Below are 20,724 nucleotides of genomic sequence, written 5' to 3'. Positions count from 1 at the left end.
AAGCCTAAAGGCCTGCATACAGAGAGGCACGAGTGTGTGTGTGTCCCTGTGTGTGCAGACCTCCACAAGCTTGCGTTTATTTAAGCCGGTGCACCTCAGTCACAGCTCTTTGTTTTTTTTTCTTCTGTTGACAGCGTTAGGATAGTTGTGTGAATACAAATAAAAAGGCAGACATTTTCATTGTTGATGCTATTCAATGGTGGGCACAATTAGGATTTGTCTTCTTCCTGTGCATTGTGGAGCAGTGAGAGGAGGGAGGTCAAGCGTGAACAACCACTGGTTAAACATTATGACTGGGTTCAACACTAGGAAAAGCTCTACGACTAGGAATATATGCATTTTCATGTCTTCTTACATTCATTTCCATGTTTCATGTTTGGAATTAGATGTCGCCACTCTCTGATAACCTCGTAACTCCAATTTCTTCTTTTTAACATTTATTGAAAGCAGTAACTCCCCTCAATGTACTCTGAACATTTCAATATCACACTTTTTATACATCACAGAACACTGAAATATAACAAAACCATTTGACATAGAAACACCACATTTTCGGCCCCCCAACATTTTTTATTAATTATGTAAATTATGAAAACGTTATTAACATTCCACCCATGAGGCCAACAGAGGACGATTTGGTCATTTGACTGCAGGAAAATATGGTACTTTTTTCCAATTCCTGAAAAGTTTCTGTTTTGGAGATTATCTTACAATATACTGTACCTTCAATTGTGTAATAGTGAAAGGCAGTGTTAATGACGTATTATGGTCAATAGTTTATGACCCCACCACTAGATGGCAAACAGCATCAGTCAGCAAAAGGTTTAACGTGTGATGATACATTCTGTGTATTTACTTTTTTGGGGTGGGGGGGGGGGGGGTGGCCTGACTTTAACCTGCAGCCTGGGGATGGTTCTAGTACTGTATGGTGTGACGTTGTTTTTGGCCCCCAATGATATTTAGATTAACGTTCCACCATGCTTGCTTATGATTGGGCCTCATTTGGATCTGCTAGTGACCATGGTTTGAAGTAGTGATGTACAAGCCAACGTGTGATGCCTCATTTTGTCCTCTCACAATGATCAGCAGCAGGCCACAGGGACAGCAAATGAAACCAGCCAAAGCCATTTGATGTGTAGTATATAGCCTATACGTGAGGGCAAGACGAGAATGCAAACTGGTGTCATCTTATTCAGAGTGCTGGCATATCAAACATCTGGCAATCATTTGTACAGCAATATGGGGAATGCATTTAGCTAGAATATTCAGACATGATTTGAATTGGGGAAAGAGAGAGAATGCTAATCTGCACTTTTAAATCATGGTCACCTCTTAAGACTTAATGGATGTTTAAACAAATGCAGTGAAGTCATTTCAGCAGCCTTTGGTCATGAAATAATGAATGGAAATGATTAAGTCTTGTGAAACAGTCACTCTAATTTGTAACATTCTAGAATGTGGGCTGCTTTGGGCTTAGCGGAGAGGAGACTATTATAATGAATAGGACATTCTCAAATAAAGTGATAGAGTTATAGAGACTGAATTGCCATCAACTAGGCCACAGCTTATAAATAAAAGCAGTTATAATAACCCAATTTGACTCTTTGAGACATTGCATTCAGGGTATTACAGTACTGCTCTTTTAACATATACCAGTCAATAGGTTCAATATGGAGACTCATGACTTGACTGTGAGTGAATGTTGAGCTCAGATAGTAAAGATCTATATGAGGTTCATGGATGACTGGGTCGTTATTGTTCGTGGGCTGACATATGGCTAGCTAATCAGTCATGCAGGGACTTAACTCAACCAATTGTATGTCAGATACTGCGTGTACAGGGTTTATCATTTCATAGTACTGTATTATAAGAAGGGATTTTAAAACGGATCAAATATGTATCCAGTTTGAGTGTTTTGGGGAATAAGACAGGGATATGGAGTGCTCACGTATTTCCATTTCCTTTGTTTCAGACTGCAAAGTGTTTAAGACAGTATGTTTTTGTCAGTTGACTCGAGGGGGATGAACGGTGAAAATTGAACTTGTGTGAATGTCTTGGCTCTGCACCTGGCTTGAATGAGTAAGTCAGACAACCATGACAGAGGTAGAAGGGCAGTTTGAGTGGCGTGGAGGCATACAGTTGCTCTAGCAAATCAGAATGAAGCATTAGACAGATCAGAAAACCAGCACTGCGTTACTCCGCTGAGGAGTGGGTACACAGCAGTAGTGAAATGTTGTCTCAACAGGAGTATTTAAGGCAAGGATTTTAAAGCCCATAGGTTCCTAGTTCATAATTCCTGCCTCAACTCAAGTCCAGCTAATACAATTATCCTTTAATAGGGTACCTTGTTTCACTATATTTCATATTTTGAGTCAGTTAAATATTGTTTAGTAGGACACCCTAGCTTCATACGAGTGTGGTATAGTTTGTGTAGGCCTACAGTAGGTGTTTTGAATAGATGAACTCGGTACTTCCAGAATCTTCTCCAGCCAACCAATCCTGCACCAGGCAATTATTCTGTTACAGGGTGTTCCTTGGTTTTGTACTCCTTAAGTTAACCTCTGGCTTTTTAGAAATGGGATAAAACCCCCAAAATAACTTGTGAGGAATACCCAGGATGACATTTTGTAATCAAATTGTCTCCTCTGAAAAAGTTAAAATGTCAGTCTTGGTACCACAGGGCACAATTAGGCAATTATACTTGAGGACCACACAGCTAGGACCACACAGTTTCCTGAAGCTGCAAAATTCCCATCTTCTGTCCCCTAGTCATTTATTCTACCAACTAATAAATAGGTTTAATGGTGTTTTCAGGGGTGTACTGTTTGCAAGCTATTGGGCATACATCTCCCTCTCCTTCTTGTCCTTGGTAATGGGCTGGAAGTATACTTGATTTTCTTGTAATGCAATTATCAGGCAAGGTTTTAATTGAACAGTCTGCCCATTTTAAATTAGTTAATTATAGTATTTAGAGGGTAGTTCTTCAGTTCTACCACACACACACACATTTGAAAATCTGAGTATTCTACACTGTTTCACAGTATGTAACTAAGAATTTGTTCTTAACTGACTTGCCTAGTTAAATTAAGTTTAAATTTAAAATAACAATTATACGGAAATGTCCTGCTAACAAATTTAGCCATGTCTTAAAGTTCCAGAATATTTTCTATTTCAGTATCTGATTAAAGGGATAGTCCAAATTACAAAATTATATATTGGTTTCCTTACCCTGCAAGCAGTATATGGATAAGGTATGACAGCAATCCATGCTTCGGTTTAGTTTCCCTGGCACTGTTTCCAAATGCTAATGTTTTAAGATTTGTGGCACAAATCCCATTCGTCATGCGACCGATATCATAATGTTTCGCGCATCAGGTTCAAATAATCTATAAGTGACTTTGTTGAGCTTCACAATCAATTTTAGATACTTTCGGATGATTTGGACATGATGCTGGAAAAATGCTAATATCGGTTCCATGACTTGAATGGGATTTGTGCCACAAATGCTAAAATATTAGCATTTGGATACAGTGACTGGGAAGCTAAACCAAAGCATGGATTTTTGTCATACCTTGTCCATAGACTGCTTACAAGGTAAGGAAATCAATATGTAATTTTGTCATTTGGGTGAACTATCCCTTTAAGTGTGGCTATTCGAATTCTGAACATGGTTTAGAATTGGTATACTGACCCAATGACTATTTAAATAAAGACATTTGTTTGGGAGGAGATAACAAAGCTTCTCATATGCAAAGCTAAGTTATTCACTCTATTCTCTCTCAACTGCCTTGAGCTCTATCAGTTTTCATTTGAACAAAAGTACTTTCATTCAATACTTTTCTCAATCATATACCCAAATGTATTTTTCATACAGATTAGAAATAAATAGTGTTTAAAGTGGTGAGTAACAGGAAGCAAATTGTGACTTTGTCATCCCAAGCCTCTGTGGCCCTATCTTCTCTCCCATGGCAGATCCTTGTGTCTTTTTTACCAAGCTATATTTAAACCGTGTCTGGCTATGACATGCTGCTGTATTGTGTACTACCTTCTAAGCAAGGCAGCCCAGCCCAAAGAGTGGCACTGAGGCAGAACAGTCACTGTCTCTCCCTGGAGAGCACAACTCAGAGCTATGGCCAGGAGAGGGGAGGACAGGAAACGAGGGACAGAGGAAAGGAAAGGGAGAAGGAGAGGAGACATTTCTGCTGCCTCAACCCCACAACACTTCCATATACATTCACAGTCCTGCGAGTCTTTGGAGCTTTCCAATTAGCACCCCACTCTGTCCCCCCTCCCTCCCCATCCCTCCGTTCACCCAGCCCCTCCCCACCTCCGCCCGCTACCCTCTCTCTGCTTTTTCAGCGGGGGGCGCAGATGGTGTTGAGGAGAGGAGCAGTCAAAAGAGTGATTGGAGAGCGGCAGGATTTGGCAGGCAGACTGGTGGGAGGGTCCTTTTGTGATGCAATGTTGCATAAATAATGCCAAAGAGGTTCTAAATTCTCTGTTGCCATGGAGACCTTTGTGCCTGGCTGAACTCCTATTCTTCACTGCTTGGAGGCAGTCACTACTGGGCTTGCCATTTTCTCTAATGGAGTTCTCTCAATAAGGACAGAAGAACTTCTAGACATGTTGAGGATGGAGAAAAAAGTGGGATATTATGTGTGGTTGGTGCTTTCTCTGAAGTATGGTCCATGTGAAGGTATGGCTTTGTTAACTTAAATTCCAATAGTCTTTTGGCAGTAACAGGTGTTTGGTTGTTATGCTACATTTGGAGGGAATAGTAAGGTCAGTGATTTTGTTGTTTGGAACTCTGATGGACTTCTGTCATTTTGCTCCCAGATATAACTAAAAAAAGGACTTCAACTTTGCTGGTTCATTTTTGTTACTTCTTCTATCCAAATATATAGCCTACTGCATCTTATCAGCACAACGTTTAGTTGTTTATAAAGTTATGCAAAATATGCATATTGGAAGATAACTAGGCCAGACAATAGCAACAGTTTACAGTTGCTTGCATGTACACAGTTATGTAAAATGCAACTATTATACCAAAAGAAGTACATGGAAATGCACGTCTACTGACACTTGTAGCTCTTTGATGCTATAGCTCAGAGTAGGTTTAAAAAGAGTTGGATGGATCCTTCTTCATCCAGTTCAATGGGATGTTTCTGTGGACCTTGTATTCTGGGTTCTTGCCCAGAATAGCAGGTGATACATTTTGTAGCAGACTTTACATAAACTGCTCTAGAGAGAGTGTTTGACCTTATGGGCACTGGACTCATTTCAGCATTGTCACAAAAGAAGTGGACAGTTTTGTATTGACTGGAGTTGCCTGAGACTAAGGGCATTTTCACATATGAAATTCGGTACCCTGGTTCGGTTTCCTGGAGCTTTTGTGAGAATTCGACAGAATACGTTTTTGCTTTCGCAAATAACAATTTCAGGGTGCGATTAGCAAGACGAACATTCTACGTGATGTTAGCGAGCTAGCTTGTTTACAATGGGCAAAAAAGTTCCACGCGACTCGCGCTGCCGCGTCACAAAAACTGGTACTCTGGTCCTGGATCTTGGCCCCATTACTCACGCAGGTCCAGGATTCATTTCCGCCAGGGTTCATTTGCGTTTCACACATGCTTTATAGCGCGGATCCAAACGCTCCAGAATCCAGATCATAAGGGGATATGTGAAAGCGCCCTAAATGAGACTGGCTGCTCAGATGTAAGGTTGGGCGGTATCCAGATGTTCATACTGTTTCTGTACCATACCAGGGTATACGGTATTACCGGACGTGCACACAGGGGGCGCAATTATTATTTATTTTACGCACAAAACAAGGGACAACAGGGATCTTGATCCAGGAAGGTATTGAATGTCTCTGCTGTAACCAAGAAGCTTGATCTTGACATCTAGCCACTTAGCTAGCAAGTTACAAACCAAATGCATATCTGTAGCCAGGGCTGGATATAATTTATTTGACACAACTTAGATTTCTTATAGTTAACTTATAGTTAGTTATAAGCAGTGGTGTAGCACACTGCGAAGGTGCTGATTTGTGATTTTGTTTGGCCCCATGTGGCTCATGGTCCAGTGTGGCTCAGTTGGTAGAGCATGGTGCTTGCAACGGTAGGGTTTTTGGTATGTTCCCAAGGGGGACCAGAACGAAAATGTTTGAACTCACAACTGGAAGTCATTTTATATAAGAGTGTCTGCCTAGTCTACCATTGACATCAACAAGTTATTGCACTCTTAGAAAAAAAGGTTCCAAAAGGTTTCTGTGGCTGTCCCAATAGGAGAAGCCTTTTTGTTCCAGGTAGAACTCTTTTCAAATCAAATCAAACTTTGTCACATGCGCCGAATACAACAAGTGTAGACCTTACAGTGAAATGCTTACTTACAAGCCCTTAACCAACAGTGCAGTTCAAGAATAGTTAAGGAAATATTTACCAAATAAACTAAAGTAAAATATAATAAAAAATGTACACAATAAAATAGCAATAACGAGGCTATATACAGGGAGTACCGGTACTGAGTCAATGTGCGTGGGTACAGCTTAGTCAAGGTAATTTGTACATGTAGGTAGGGGTGAAGTGACTATGCATAGATAATAAACAGCGAGAAGCAGCAGTATACAAAACAAATGGAGAGGGTGTGTCAATGTAAATAGTCTGGTGGCCATTTGATTATTGTTCAGCAGTCTAATGGCTTGGGGGTAGAAGCTGTTAAGGAGCCTTTTGGTCCTAGACTTGGCACTCCGGTACCGCTTGCCGTACGGTAGCAGAGAAAACAGTCTATGACTTGGGTGGCTGGAGTCTCTGACAATTGTTTGGGCTTTCGGTGTCAGAGGAAAAGGGTTCTACATGGAACCAAAAAAGGGTTCTTCAAAGGGTCCTCCTATGGGGACAGCTGAAGAACCCTTTTTGGTTCTAGAGAGCACCTTTTTCCTATGAGTGTTGTTTTCATCTCCAAATGTGAATATACAGTGGGGTCTGAAATGATTGACAGCCTTGATAAAGATGAGCAAAAATTACTGTATAAAATAGATAACCTATAGCTCAGTATTTGAGTTATGCTCCAAATAACTGGGAAATTATATTATTTTAATATAATTGCTCAGAGAAAGAGATGGTTGTTTAAGAAGCAATACTTTTTTTCTCTCTAAAAAAGGTAGTGTCAAAATTATTGACACCTCTGTTTTCACTACCTTTCAATACCTCACCTTGCGAGGATAACGGCACTGAGCCTTTTTCTAAAATGTTTTATGAGATTGGAGAACACATTGGGAGGGATCTTAGACCATTCCTCCATATCCTTGATATCCTTCGTCTGAGCTTACGGACTACCCTCTTCAATTCAAACCACAGGTTTTCAATGGGTTTCAAGTCCGTTGACTGAGATGGTCATTGCAAATGTGAACGTCTGGAGTTTGCTAAATGGCATTGGCACTTGGATTGGAACCGGTGCGTTGGTCAGATGGCATGAAACACCGGTGGTGAGTTTGGCGTCAAAATGAGAATGCATAAGCAGAAAATAACTCCATACCTTCTGTAAAATGGTGAATCTTTAATGTTATGGGGCTATTTTGTTTCAAACGGTCCTGGGACCCTTGTTAAGGTCAATGGCGTCATGAACTTTACCCAGTACCAGGACATTTGAGCCAAAAACATGGTTGCCTCTGCCAAGGAGGCTGAAACTCGGTTGTAAGTGGATCTTACAGCAAGACAATAACCCCAAGCACACATCAAAATCCACAAAGAAATGGTTCATTGGCCACAAAATCTATATTTTGCAATGGCCATCTGTCTCTGGATTCGAAACCTATTGTAAACCTGTAGTTTGAATTGAATAGGGCAGTCTATAAGCGCAGACGAAGAATATCAACGATCTGGAAAGACTCTGTATGGAGGAATGGTCTAAGATTCTCCTGTGTTCTCCAATCTCATAGAACATTTTAGAGAAAGGCTCAGTGCCGTTATCCTCACAAGGTAAGGTATTGAAAACACGGGTGGTAATTATTATTTTGACCCCTACCTTTTAGAGAAAAAAAGTACATTACTTGTTCAACAAAATCTCTTTCTCTGAGCAATTGTATTAATATAAAATAATATCCTCTTTTTTTTGCATGCAATATCGCTAATTATTTGAATTATTTATGCTATACAGTAATTTTAGCTCATCTTCCTCAAGGGTGTCAATAATTTCGGACCCCACTGTATATGATTTAGGCTTACACTCACTGGATGTTTTGAAACATTTGAATTGTCAATCTTCTTAAGCATAATTGCATGAAGCTATATCTTATGTAGCACAATACAGGTATGCTTACTGACAATCACTTTTTCATGTCTTTCGACAGGAACTGCAATTTGAACGGCTGACTCGAGAGCTGGAAGCTGAACGGCAGATTGTCGCCACCCAACTGGAGCGATGCAAGCTAGGATCTGAGACCGGCAGCATGAGTAGCATCAGGTGTGTTCAGTAGAGTGGCGCCACATGCTCTCCCTCCCTCCCTCTCTGCTTTCTTTTACTCCTCTGTGATGCCATCCTGTTTCCCATCCTCCCCAGCCCCTCCCCTACTTGTTTTCATCAGGTGTGTTCAGTGGAGTGGTGCTACCTCCCAGACCCCCTACCTGTCTCTTTCATTAGGTGTGCTCAGTGGGATGAAAAAACTATTTTGTAGCTTTTCCATAAGAGACAGACAGTCCTTGGAACAATATGGGGGTCAGTCAGCAAGGTTGCTGAAAACCTGGGTGGAGATATAGAATTAACAGCCAGGTTTTGTTGTTTCAGTGTGAAAAATGCAGTTCACATTGGAGAAAAGAAAACACGTTCATGTTGTTTTACCCCTACATCCCCCAATATCACATCTTTCCAATCTCAAAACAGAACAGACACATTAAGAACCACGCCTGGCTGTCTGGCACATAATAGCAATAATAGCCTACTATGGCATCAAGGGGCCAACACAACAGAATATTCTGTATCTCTTTTGTATACATACTTTAACCCAGAAGGGATTTCATCCACAAACTAATTAGTCATCCTTTTATTGTAATTCTCAATTCAATTTACAGACAAACAATGAGCTAGAAGCTCGTTCTGATTTTCAATTAACCATTTGACCTCTTAAGCACTAAACTCTGTCTCTCTCGCCGTGGAATCCTTTTGAATAGAATCTGCAGCGGAAAATGTTGTGTGGGATTTATGAAAGTCTGTCTAGTCAGACAACCAATGGAATGCTCTAACTTGATTGCATGCTCAGTAACAATTGTGTTGTGTGTGTATTGTGCAACATTTTTCTGGTGGAGACTCATCTTTGTGGGGTCACTATGAACCATTTAGGCTGATTATACCAAAGTATTACATTTACGTTTACATTTAAGTCATTTAGCAGACGCTCTTAACCAGAGCGACTTACAAATTGTATTCCCAATCAAAAACGATTAAACTGCTCCTGTGTTTGGTAAAACCCTGTCAAAACATTGAATGGACCACTTCCTAGCAAACATGTTGATTCACTATTGTAGTAACCCAGCATTTCCATAACAACACTTATCCCCAAACTAGTAATAGTGATGTCAAAGTGTGTTCTGGGGTTGAAAGACCTTAAGAGTTGCTAATGACTCGCCTACTCCCCCCTTAATACGTCAGGTCAAATGTCTGGGGTGGCATATGTTACCTTATCCGTTAACTCAAAAACCAAGAGGATCATCCACCTGCAGATCCAAAGAAACAGATTCTCATCCACAGTATTATTACACCAAACTTCTTGCTGTTGCTGAGTCTGAAGACTTCTCAGTGAGATTCACAGGACTCACATTGTTAGTTGACCAACTTGGGTTGAGTAAGGCACATGACATAGTATTCTGTCAAAACAGGACCATAATATGTCCCAATAGTGTCTCAATGTGTGGGTAGTGTCCATTTACTGAGGAGCCAGTGTGTTTGTATCTTTGTTTGAGTGTGATGCAGTGGGCCTATTTCCCATGATGCTTGGTCCAGACACATCACTTTTATCACTGTTTTCCACCCGCAGTCAATCCATTATAGGCTAGCTCCTACCCACAGATAATCTTTATTCAAGACTTCCAAAAACATCAGATTCCTTAACCCCTAGTTTCCCAGTCAGGCATTGATTACAGTTGACTGAAATATTAGGGTTGATTGACTGACCTTTAAAAACTTCCCCCTTTCAAATGGGTCTTGTGTTTCAAGGGCCCTTGTCAAGATTCCATCATGACAGCTCATCCTCCTCTCAGACTTTTAAAGGGAACATTACATAATTAGGTTGCTGTTAAACATTCTGATTGGTTTCATCCTTCCAAGTAAAAGTCCTAATACGACATATCACTTCATATTTGTATTTTGGGAGAAATGTGTATATATTTTATATTTGACCGAAGTCATGTCGGAAAAGCATTCAGAAAAGAACTAGAATGGCGCCGGAGGGGATGGCTGACTCCAAACCAATTGTGCTATTTTGTGTGTTTTTTCGCATTGTTTAACTTATTTTGTACATAATGTTTCTGCTACCGTCTCTTATGACCGAAAAGAGCTTCTGGATATCAGAACAGCAATTACCCACCTCATACTGGACAAAGATTTTTTCTTAATGAGTCTGGCGCTAAGGATATACTGTTGCTCCCGGCCAGGCCCAAATCCCCATCATTCGCATGAAGAAAAGACGGAGATACAGGGGGCGCAGATCCGGGTGCCTTCTGAGAATTCGTCAGCGTGTGGGTAACCCGCCTCTACCATCCGTTCTATTGGCCAACGTGCAATCACTGGAGAATAAACTGGATGAGCTCAGTTCGAGACTATCCTACCAACGGGACATTAAAAACTGTAATATCTTATGTTTCATAGAGTCGTGGCTGAACGACGATACGACTAATATACAGTTGGCTGGGTTTTCCGTGTATCGGCAAGACAGAACAGCTACCTCCGGTAAGACGAGGGGTGGTGATGTGCATCTACTTATCAATAACAGCTGGTGCGCGATGTCTAATGTTATGAAAGTCTCGAGGTATTACCTCCCGTGAGTTAGAGTAGCTCATTATAAGCTGTAGACCACACTATCTACCAAGAGTTTTTATCTGTATTTTTTGTAGCTGTCTATTTACCACCACAAACCGATACTGGCACTAAAATCGCACTCAATGAGCTGTATAAAGCCATAATCAAACAAGAACATGCTCATACAGAAGTGGCGCTCCTAGTGGCCAGGGACTTTAATGCAGGCAAACAAATCAGTTTGATCTTATTTCTACCAACATGTGTAACCAGAGGGGGGGGGGGGGGAAACCCTCTTGAGCACCTTTACTCCACACACAGAGAGGCGTACGAAGCTCTCCCTCGCCCTCCATTAGGCAAATCTGATCATAATTCTGTCCTCCTGATTCCAGCTTACAAGTAAAAAACGAAAGCAGGAAGTACCATGATGTGCTTTGAAAGGCTGGTCATGGCCCACATCAACACCATCATCCTGGAAATCCTAGACCCATTCCAATTTGCATACCGCCCCAACAGATCCACAGATGACGCAATCTCAATTGCACTCCACACTGCCCTTTCCCACCTGGACAAAAGGAACATATATGTGAGAATGCTGTTCATTGACTACAGCTCAATGTTCAACACCATAGTGCCCACAAAGCTCATTGCTAAGCTAAGGACCCTGGGAATAAACACCTCCCTCTGCAAATGGATCCTGGACAGGTAAGGGTAGGCAACAACACATCTGCCACGCTGATTCTCAACACGAGGGCCCCTCAGGGGTGTGTGCTTAGTCCCCTCCTGTACTCCATGTTCACCCACAACCACTATATTTCAGTTTTTTATTTTTAAAACATTTGCAAAAGTTTCTGAAAACCTGTTTTTGCTTTGTAATTATGGGGTATTGTGTGCAGATTGAGGGGGGGAAACTATTTATTCCATTTTAGAATAAGACTAAAGTAACAAAATGTGGAAAACGTCAAGGGTCTGAATACTTTTAGAATGCACTGTATCTAACCACTAGCAGTCTTGAAACGCATCACTTATTAGCAGTTCAGCATTTCTTGTATTGTTAAACAAAATCATGATAAACCTTTACCATTGTAGTAGACATTGAACATCTATAACCAAACAAGCTAAAACTGTGTTGTTGGCTGATGGTTGCCATAGCTAGCCACATGCTAACCTGAGTGCTAACGTTACTAGCAGCAGTAACAGTAAATCCAGGTATAGTTAACACAAACATTGGCTACCATGATATCCTATAAGTTATTGGCCAATAAAGATCAGGCAGTTAAGCAAAAACAAAGACATACCTTAAAATAAACAATGACATTAATCCGATTGATATTTGACCATACATTTCTGCAAACGTACATGTTTTTTTAGCTTGCTTGCTAGATAGCTAGCTTATTTCACCCCCAAACACCATGCTTGATCCGAGTTGGCCAGTTTGTTTTGCATGGCCCGGTGAACTTAGATAGTTGGCTATCTTATAATTTCTTTGTATCATCTACTAGCAACATAACATGACAACACACTTTGTGCACTTTACTACCTACTTACCCGATTCACCTCCATCACCGAAGCCACCAGCAGAATGTTGCTTTATTGACGTCAAAGCTGCAATATATTGGTATGAGTTTTTGATTAATGTAATTCAAATTGCAAAAATAGTTCATATTTTATAAACTTTTGCATAAAGACTGTTTAGATGGAATATAATCAATCTAAGTTGTTAGAGTTGTGGAATATATATTGTGCAACCTTTCTTTTAAGACAGTTTGTTTTCAAGTCTTTCAAATGGATAGTTTTGAGGGCAGAAAGGTTTGATGTGAAAGGCATAGGATGGAAATGTATTTTCTTGCTTACTCAGTGTTGTATGAAGCTTGAAGGACATTCCCTGCTCCTCCTCCATTGCTATCTGAACCTGAGTGTGGTGCCCCTGGGGTAACTGAATGTCACAGTGAAGGTCAGGGTGGGGGTGGTGATTAGGCCAATAATGGAGGAGCCGTTCTCTCCTCTGACAGACAGGAGATCTCATCCCACTGATCAGTTACTCATAGAAGACTACACCACACCAGACCAGACCCTATGGGTTAGCAAATAGAGGAGACAATATTGGATTCTACTGGTCAATATCTGTGTCTTCTGTTTTACAGGACCTGAGGTGGTGTCTGTGAGGGACCAATCAAGTATGTGATCTGATGATTGGCTTCTTTTTCAACATTTATGAATTCGACGTTGCACCAGTTTTTTTGTAATTGAAAAAAAATCTAAATCCCAGAGGAACTCTGTCACTGAACCTGAAAGCACAGTGAAACACAATTGCCTGTGGTCATCATCTTCTGTATGCTTAATATATGCACACTACAGATTGCTATAGTGATGGGGGGGAACCATCGATACAGTTATTAGATCAATATTTGACTCCAAGTATTAATTAGTAAAAATATATACAGTGCATTCGGAAAGTATTCAGACCCTTTCCCTTTTTCCACATTTTGTTACGTTACAGCCATATTCTAAAATGTATTAAATAAAAAAAATCCTCAATCTACACACAATGCCCCATAATGACAAACCAAAAACAGGTTTTTAGAAATGTATGCAAATCTATAAAAAAAACGGAAATACCTTATTTACATAAGTATTCAGACCTTTTGCTGTGAGACTCGAAATTGAGCTCAAGTGCATCCTGTTTCCATCCTTGACATGTTTCTACAACTTGATTGGAGTCCACCTGTGGTACATTCAATTGATTGGACATGATTTGGAAAGGCACACACCAGTCTATATTAAGTCCCACAGTTGACAGTGCATGCAAGAGCAAAAACCAAGCCATTAGCTCGAAGGAATTTTCTGTAGCGCTCCGAGACGGGATTGTGTCGAGGCACAGATCTGTGGAAGGGTACCAAAACATTTCTTCAGCATTGAAGTTCCCCAAGAACACAATGGCCTCCATCATTCTTAAATGGAAGAAGTTTGGAACCACCAAGACTCTTCCTAGAGCTGGCCGTCTGGCCAAACTGAGCAATCGGGGGAGATGGGAGGTGACCAAGAACCCGATGGTCACTCTGACAGAGCTCCAAGGTTTCTCTGTGGAGATGGGAGAACATTCCAGACGGACAACCATCTCTGCAGCACTCCACCAATCAGGCCTTTATGGTAGAGCGGACAGACGGAAGCCACTCCCCAGTAAAAGGCACTAGACAGCCTGCTTGGAGTTTGCCAAAAGGCACCTAAAGGACTCTCAGACCATGAGAAATAAGATTCTCTGGTCTGATGAAACTAAGATTGAACTCTTTGGACTGAATGCCAAGCAGCACGTCTGGAGGAAACCTGGCACCATCCCTACAGTGAAGCATGGTGGTGGCAGCATCGTGCTGTTGGGATTTTTCAGCGGCAGGGAATGGGAGACTAGTCAGGATCGCGGGAAAGATGAACAGAGCAAAGTACAGAGAGATCCTTAATGAAAACCTGCTCCAGGGCGCTCAGGACCTCAGACTGGGGAAGGTTCACCTTCCAACAGGACAACGACCCTAAGCACACAGCCAAGACAATGCAGGAGTGACTTCGGGACAAGTCTCTGAATGTCCTTGAGTGGCCCAGCCAGAGCCTGGACTTAAACCCGATCAAACATCTCTGGAGAAACCTGAAAATAGTTGTACAGTGATGCTCCCCATCCAACCTGACAGAGCTTGAGAGGATCTGCAGAGAAGAAGGGGAGAAACTCCCCAAATACAGGTATGCCAAGCTTGTAGCGTCATACACAAGAAGATTCTAGGCTGTAATCGCTTTCAAAGGTGATTCAACAAGGTACTGAGCAAAGGGTCTGAATACTTATGTAAATGTTATATTTTAGTTTTTTTTTTTTTAATTCTAAAAACCTGCTTTTGCTTTGTCATTATGGGGTATTGTGTATAGATTGAGGGGAAAAACAATTTAATACATTTTAGAATAAGGCTGTAACGTGACAAAATGTGGAAAAAGTAAATCGGTCTGAATACTTCCTGAACGCACTGTATATACAGTATATATATTTTATGCTACTGTAGGTAGCATTAGCTAGCACTTATCGGCTGTACCTGAGCCAAACCTCCGGTCTTTTTAATCCTTTAGCTTGTTCTCCATCTTCTTTTTAAATAGTGAGCCAACATGTTTTCAGCACTTTTTTCACCTTGACTGATGAAAAACTTGTTTTCTCATGCTCTCCTCTCTGCAGCAGACATTTTTTATTTATTTTTTTACCTTTAATTAACTAGGCAAGTCAGTTAAGAACAAATTCTTATTTTCAATGACAGCCTAGGAACAGTGGGTTAACTGCCTTGTTCAGGGGCAGAATGACAGATTTTTTTTACCTTGTCAGCTCGGGGATTCGATCTTGCAACCTTTCGGTTACTAGTCCAACGCTCTAACCAATGCCCCAGTAGTAAGCAATATCCTTGGAATATCAAATCGCTACAAAATCACAGTATCAAATCGCAATACATATCGTATCGGCACCTAAGTACCGTGATAATATTGTGAGGTCCCAGCAATTCCCAGCCCTAGAGTGCTAAATTTAATCATGCGTCCTACATATTTTGCATCGCATCCACTTCAATGAGTAAAATAGACAATTTCTGAGATACTTTTTGAAAAACAACTCTGCCATTCTATCACAGACACACACACCTATTTCCCTCCCTAATTTGCCTCAGCAGAAATTAGACATGGTTAGACTGTTCCCTGGGGCTAAGTCTGGTCTAGTTTATTGCCGTGGCTATGTTTGTTCTGATCTTCAGATCTTCAAGTAGTCATTGTTTTGGCAGTCTGAATCCTTGTTGATAGGGCTGCAGCCTGCTTATCTAATAGTCTAACAGGGGCTCCTGTAGGCAGAGCCCAGGTGGTTCTGTGCTCCATTTAGGCCAGAGCGAGCCACTTCCCAGGGCGTGGGTTTGTCTACCTCCTAAACGCTGTTTGTCGGGCACAGCGAGGGCGTATTAAGCGGAAGCTGCCAGCTTAGTCTCTCCTAGTCTCCTGTGGCTTTAGCAAATACTGTAGTATGAAATGCAAATGGCACCATATTCACTTTATAGTGCACTACTTTGGACCGGAGCCCTATGGTAGTGCACTATAGGGAATAGGGTGCCATTTGAGACTGTACCACTGAGGAAAGGGTGAGAGACATTGTGGTGCATGTGTGGTATTGTGCTCTTTGTTGCTTTCAATGTCATCATGTTGGAATTTCGATAACTGACACGGTTTGATATAGACGTTTTTAAAAACTGGGATTGAGATCATGAGATGCAGCATGTTTGACAGCAGTTTCAGAATCGACATAACAGTAAGAAAAGGCAAGTTATATTGCCACAATATATCTGTTGTTCTGCATCAGATTGCAGATTGATTGTGCACTTATGGTATATTCAAAATCCTGTATTGTCTTACATTTAAAAGTAAAAATATGTAAGGACATTTGAAGGTCCCCCCCCTCCTGTTAAATAGCATCAAATGAAATTGTATTATAAATCTTCTAAATGCCATGCTCACAATGTACTGGCAACTTTCTGCTCTGATGAAACATTGCTCGATTTTATTAAAGGGCATCCAAAAGGCATCCACCTTACAGTTCAGGTGAATAGACCGCATTATATTTTCATTCAAACATGAAGAAAAAAAAAGTTCACATGACATTACATCAAAGGACTGCACTGTGTCAACAATCACACTGTGATAAATTTAACTTCATATCCTCATATTTCCACATTACATTATAATGGAATAGTCTCGACAATGGATGCGACTCACCCCCTACCACCTCAGTATATCTCTTTCTGTCACTTTCTCTCTCTCGAACCTCCCTACTCTCTCTCCGTCCATTGACTCTGTTTATTCTCCTAACAAAGCCGTCACCTGTATTCTAAATGACAGCATCCGGTACGATCCGTAAGGTCTTCCTTATTGATCTAAACAAGTGACAAGGTTAAAGACTTCTTGCACTTGAAGGCAGTGGAATGGATGCCTGGTGTAATAAGCCTTTTAAACCTCCCTCCTTGCTCCCCCTCTTCCCACCCCCGTCTGCTGTGTACCCTGGAGTGCCTCAGAGAGACCCTGTCTGATTGTAAAGGATATTAGGCTTATTAAGGGTGTCTGGGCAACTGAATGACTCATACTAACTGCCTTCCCTGTACAGTATGAGAAGACAGGGCACAATGATTCGCCGGCCAATCCGTCGTGCCTAAGCAGTGATAAAAGCTTCCAAGCTGATGGTCAAGGCTCTGGCTTAATAAATCTGTCTTAACTCTGTAGACTTGAGCCTGGCATTACTGACTGAAATACTCTAGATCCAGCTTCCAGGGGAACATTACACTTAACCCTGACACTAGAACAGTCAGTCTGACAGGCCAGCTGGATCTGACAAACACAAGACAGAAAGAGGTGATGGATTGGGTGATTGTTTTTCACATGTGAACTTACAATTCCACATGTGAAAGGGAGATTATCACACGTGAAAGTTTTTAATAATGTGAAACCTCACATTTCACATGTGAAACTGTAATTCACATGAGGTGATTTAAAAAAAAATCTCCTCACGTGAAAAGATGGTGTTAACATGTGAACTTTAAATTTAATACATGTGAAAATATGGTTACACGTGAAATTTAAGTTAATGTGAAAACAGCTATTTCACATTTGAAACTGCAAATTTGACATGTTTTTTTTGTATGGGTGCACTGTGAGTTAGAATGGAAAGTGTGATCGAGACACTGCCATCTTGGATCTGATTCTCTCACTGAGCCATCCTAAATATATCTCTGGATATCTGCCACTCAATAATATAGCTTGGCCTGCGCTCATCACAACTGATAACGAATATGGCAGAGATCTCTTAATGAAGCAAAGAGCTCCAGTTCAAAACCATTTCACAGCTTAGCCTCCATCTGTGTGTCTGCCAGAGACTGTTCCTCTCTGCCCGGGTACCAGTGGTCTGTCTCTGTCACACCCAGAGCCAGCCAAGTGGAAGGGTGGTGGCTCAGTAGGATGAGCCTGCAACAGAGCTAATCTCATGGTGAGAACCAACATGGCTCTTCGTTTGATTCAGTCTCATTTCTTCTTGGACCATTATAACAAAGTGGGTCCAATTTGGCAGGATATGAATTCAATTTCCCCAATTTAAAGGTTCACCAGAGACAATTTGGTCGGACCTCCTAGTGTTCATCATACAGAACCTCTAATCAGCACACTCCTCCTCATTGAGAGTTATAAATGGCGGTGCCTGGTGTATGTGATATAGACACATAGGCAGAGTCCTCAGGTCTCAAAACGAATTGGCCAGAGGCACCTGGGCAGTTACAGTAGGTGTCTTCAGTGCTAACATTCAGATAATAGAAACCCCCTCAACCTGACAGTGAAATCAAACAGCAGGAACACAGATAGGTCCCTAACAAAGGGAAATGTGATTTATTCAAACTAATTAAGGGAGACCAATTGCAGAAATCCAATTTTAGTGAAAGTGTTGAGATGAAAGGAAATAGTCAAACTTCCACAGAGGAAGCTTAGGTTTTGCACACCACTATGCTATATCCAAAAACTCCTAATGCCTAAGATAGACCTGTGTGTTTCTGAGCTATGGCCGAGGTTACTGAAGCATCTAGGTTGTTACCATCAACATGATAAATCCTGGACTATGAGCTTTATAAAACCTATTATTGCCAATAGACCCCCCCGGTATTAGATGGAACGTCACGACCCTGTGGGGAAAACAACCTGTGGTTACCTAGGTTAGCCCATTGGCTCACAGCAAAATGTGACCTTTTTCAAAAACAATTTATATGTTGTCTGATTGTTTTAGTGAATTACAAAACAACATTTAAGAAAAGTACAACATGTCTAAAGATTACTTTTCAACATTGCCTGCTCCCTAGCGTTCTAACTACTTAGAAACATGTAATATAGGGCTTCCCTCATGCCCCTTTTCATGACGATGCTAGCAGCCACTTGAGTGAGTGCTAGCTAGTTAACGTTATCGACCGGAACATTAAGCTAGCCAAGACCAAAAACACAAAGAAACAGACTAGAGGTCGACCGATTATGATTTTTCAACGCCGATACCGATTATTGGAGGACCAGCAAAGGCCGATACCGATTAATCGGCCGCTTTTTTTTCTTCTTCATTTATTTTTATTTGTAATAATGACAATTACAACAATACTGAATGAACACTTCTTTTAACTTAATATAATACATCAATAAAATCAATTTAGCCTCAAATAAATAGTGAAATGTTCAATTTGGTTTAAATAATGCAAAAACAAAGTGTTGGAGAAGAAAGTAAAAGTGCAATATGTGAAATGTAAGAAAGCTAACGTTTAAGTTCCTTGCTCAGAACATGAGAACATATGAAAGTTGGTGGTTCCTTTTTACATGAGTCTTCAATATTCCTAGGTAAGAAGTTTTAGGTTGTAGTTATTGTTTTAGCGGAGCTGGGGGTCTCCTTGTCCCCCCAGCAGTCAAATCGAACGTATTTTGACGTTTTATTGAAAACGACCTATATCTGAAGCCTGTGGGAAATACTGTTTTGTTGGTTCCAGATTGTGTTGAAATACAGCATTGATCTCCTATTCGGAGAGAGTTTCAGCATCCCAAACGGCACATTGTTCCTTATATAGTGCACTACCCTGTCAAAAGTAGTGCATTACTTAGGGGATAGGGTGCTATTTGGGATGTAGTAAGAGTGTTCTATCTGCGCAGGTAACAAGTAATTAAGAGTCACCATGGCGATCCAAGGACATGCCTGGCTTCTTTCCTTCCTTCCTCACAGGAACTGCCTGGCGAACCTTCACCGTAACGAAGCTTCCCACTTCCTTGACTCAGCAGATTTCCCCCAGTTGATCTGTTTCTCCTGGGATTTAAATGAGGGAGAATTCATTTCCATCAGGGCTGTTTACCTCTTCTCACAGTCACAGGCCCCAGCTTCTCACTCTAGTGTTTTTCAATCTATTATTTCAATGCACTAGTGCACACTAGGGATAAAGTCCCCATTGTGCCCAGTCCTGATAAAATATATTATCCAAGACGAGGAGAAAAAAAAAAGAAACACATTATAATTGGATTCCAAATGTGTTTATTGAACAGATAAAATGACCGGATTTCTATCCACTATCTCTGGCTTTATTCACTGTGGCTAAGCCATTCTCTGTTTCTTTCTCTTCTCTCATCTTTCTCTCTTCTCTCTCTCTTCTTTCTCTCTCTTCTCTTTCTCCTCTCTCTCTCTCTCGCTCTTTGTAATGGATGCTGGGGGTGTCTCAGCTCTTTTAGTGAATGACTGCCTTTGGGATGTACTCATTTGTACCATCTCATGGAATCCCTCTCATCATGACACTGACACCACCAGTGCAGCGCAGCGCCCACTGAGTGGATACTACACTGAGTGGGAAGGATGTAAGTGATGAGGTAAAACCATACCCCTCTCTCAAGCATCTTAAAGACCCTCTTTTAGTCTCACTCTCACTGTTGGCAACATACTCTCTGTTCAAATGAGAGGGGCGGCCAACCTGCAGAAATAGATATCCTAACAATTTAGTTAAGCACAATAGTATGTGTTTAGCTACTCTGCTATTTCTATCTAATCACATAATGTTGAACTCCATGCCCACTGCCACCATTAGATGTTACTAGGACAAAGTAGTCTCCCACTCTATCCTACAGCATAACAAGGTTGTCAGACAGGTGCTATGCCTTTTTATAGAA

General features: G+C 41.1%; 1 protein-coding gene across 2 annotated transcripts in view; it reads left to right on the top strand.

Moving 5' to 3' along the window:
* Positions 1-20,724, top strand: part of LOC106599307 (catenin delta-2) — a 103,844-nt gene that overhangs the window by 18,101 nt on the left and 65,019 nt on the right. Inside the window, exons 1-2 of one of the 2 annotated variants that reach the window (XM_014190471.3) lie at positions 4,423-4,696; positions 8,351-8,463. In XM_014190471.3, the coding sequence (XP_014045946.3) occupies positions 4,682-4,696; positions 8,351-8,463 (128 nt within the window). In that variant the 5' untranslated portion in view covers positions 4,423-4,681. Of the gene's footprint in view, positions 1-4,422; positions 4,697-8,350; positions 8,464-20,724 lie in introns of those variants that run through there. The other variant, XM_014190470.3, reaches the window with a different exon arrangement.

The sequence above is a fragment of the Salmo salar genome, chromosome 03, assembly GCF_965601325.2.
Source record: "Salmo salar chromosome 03, fSalSal1, whole genome shotgun sequence".
Taxonomy (NCBI): domain Eukaryota; kingdom Metazoa; phylum Chordata; class Actinopteri; order Salmoniformes; family Salmonidae; genus Salmo; species Salmo salar.
This window is presented reverse-complemented; position numbering and strand designations above follow the sequence as displayed.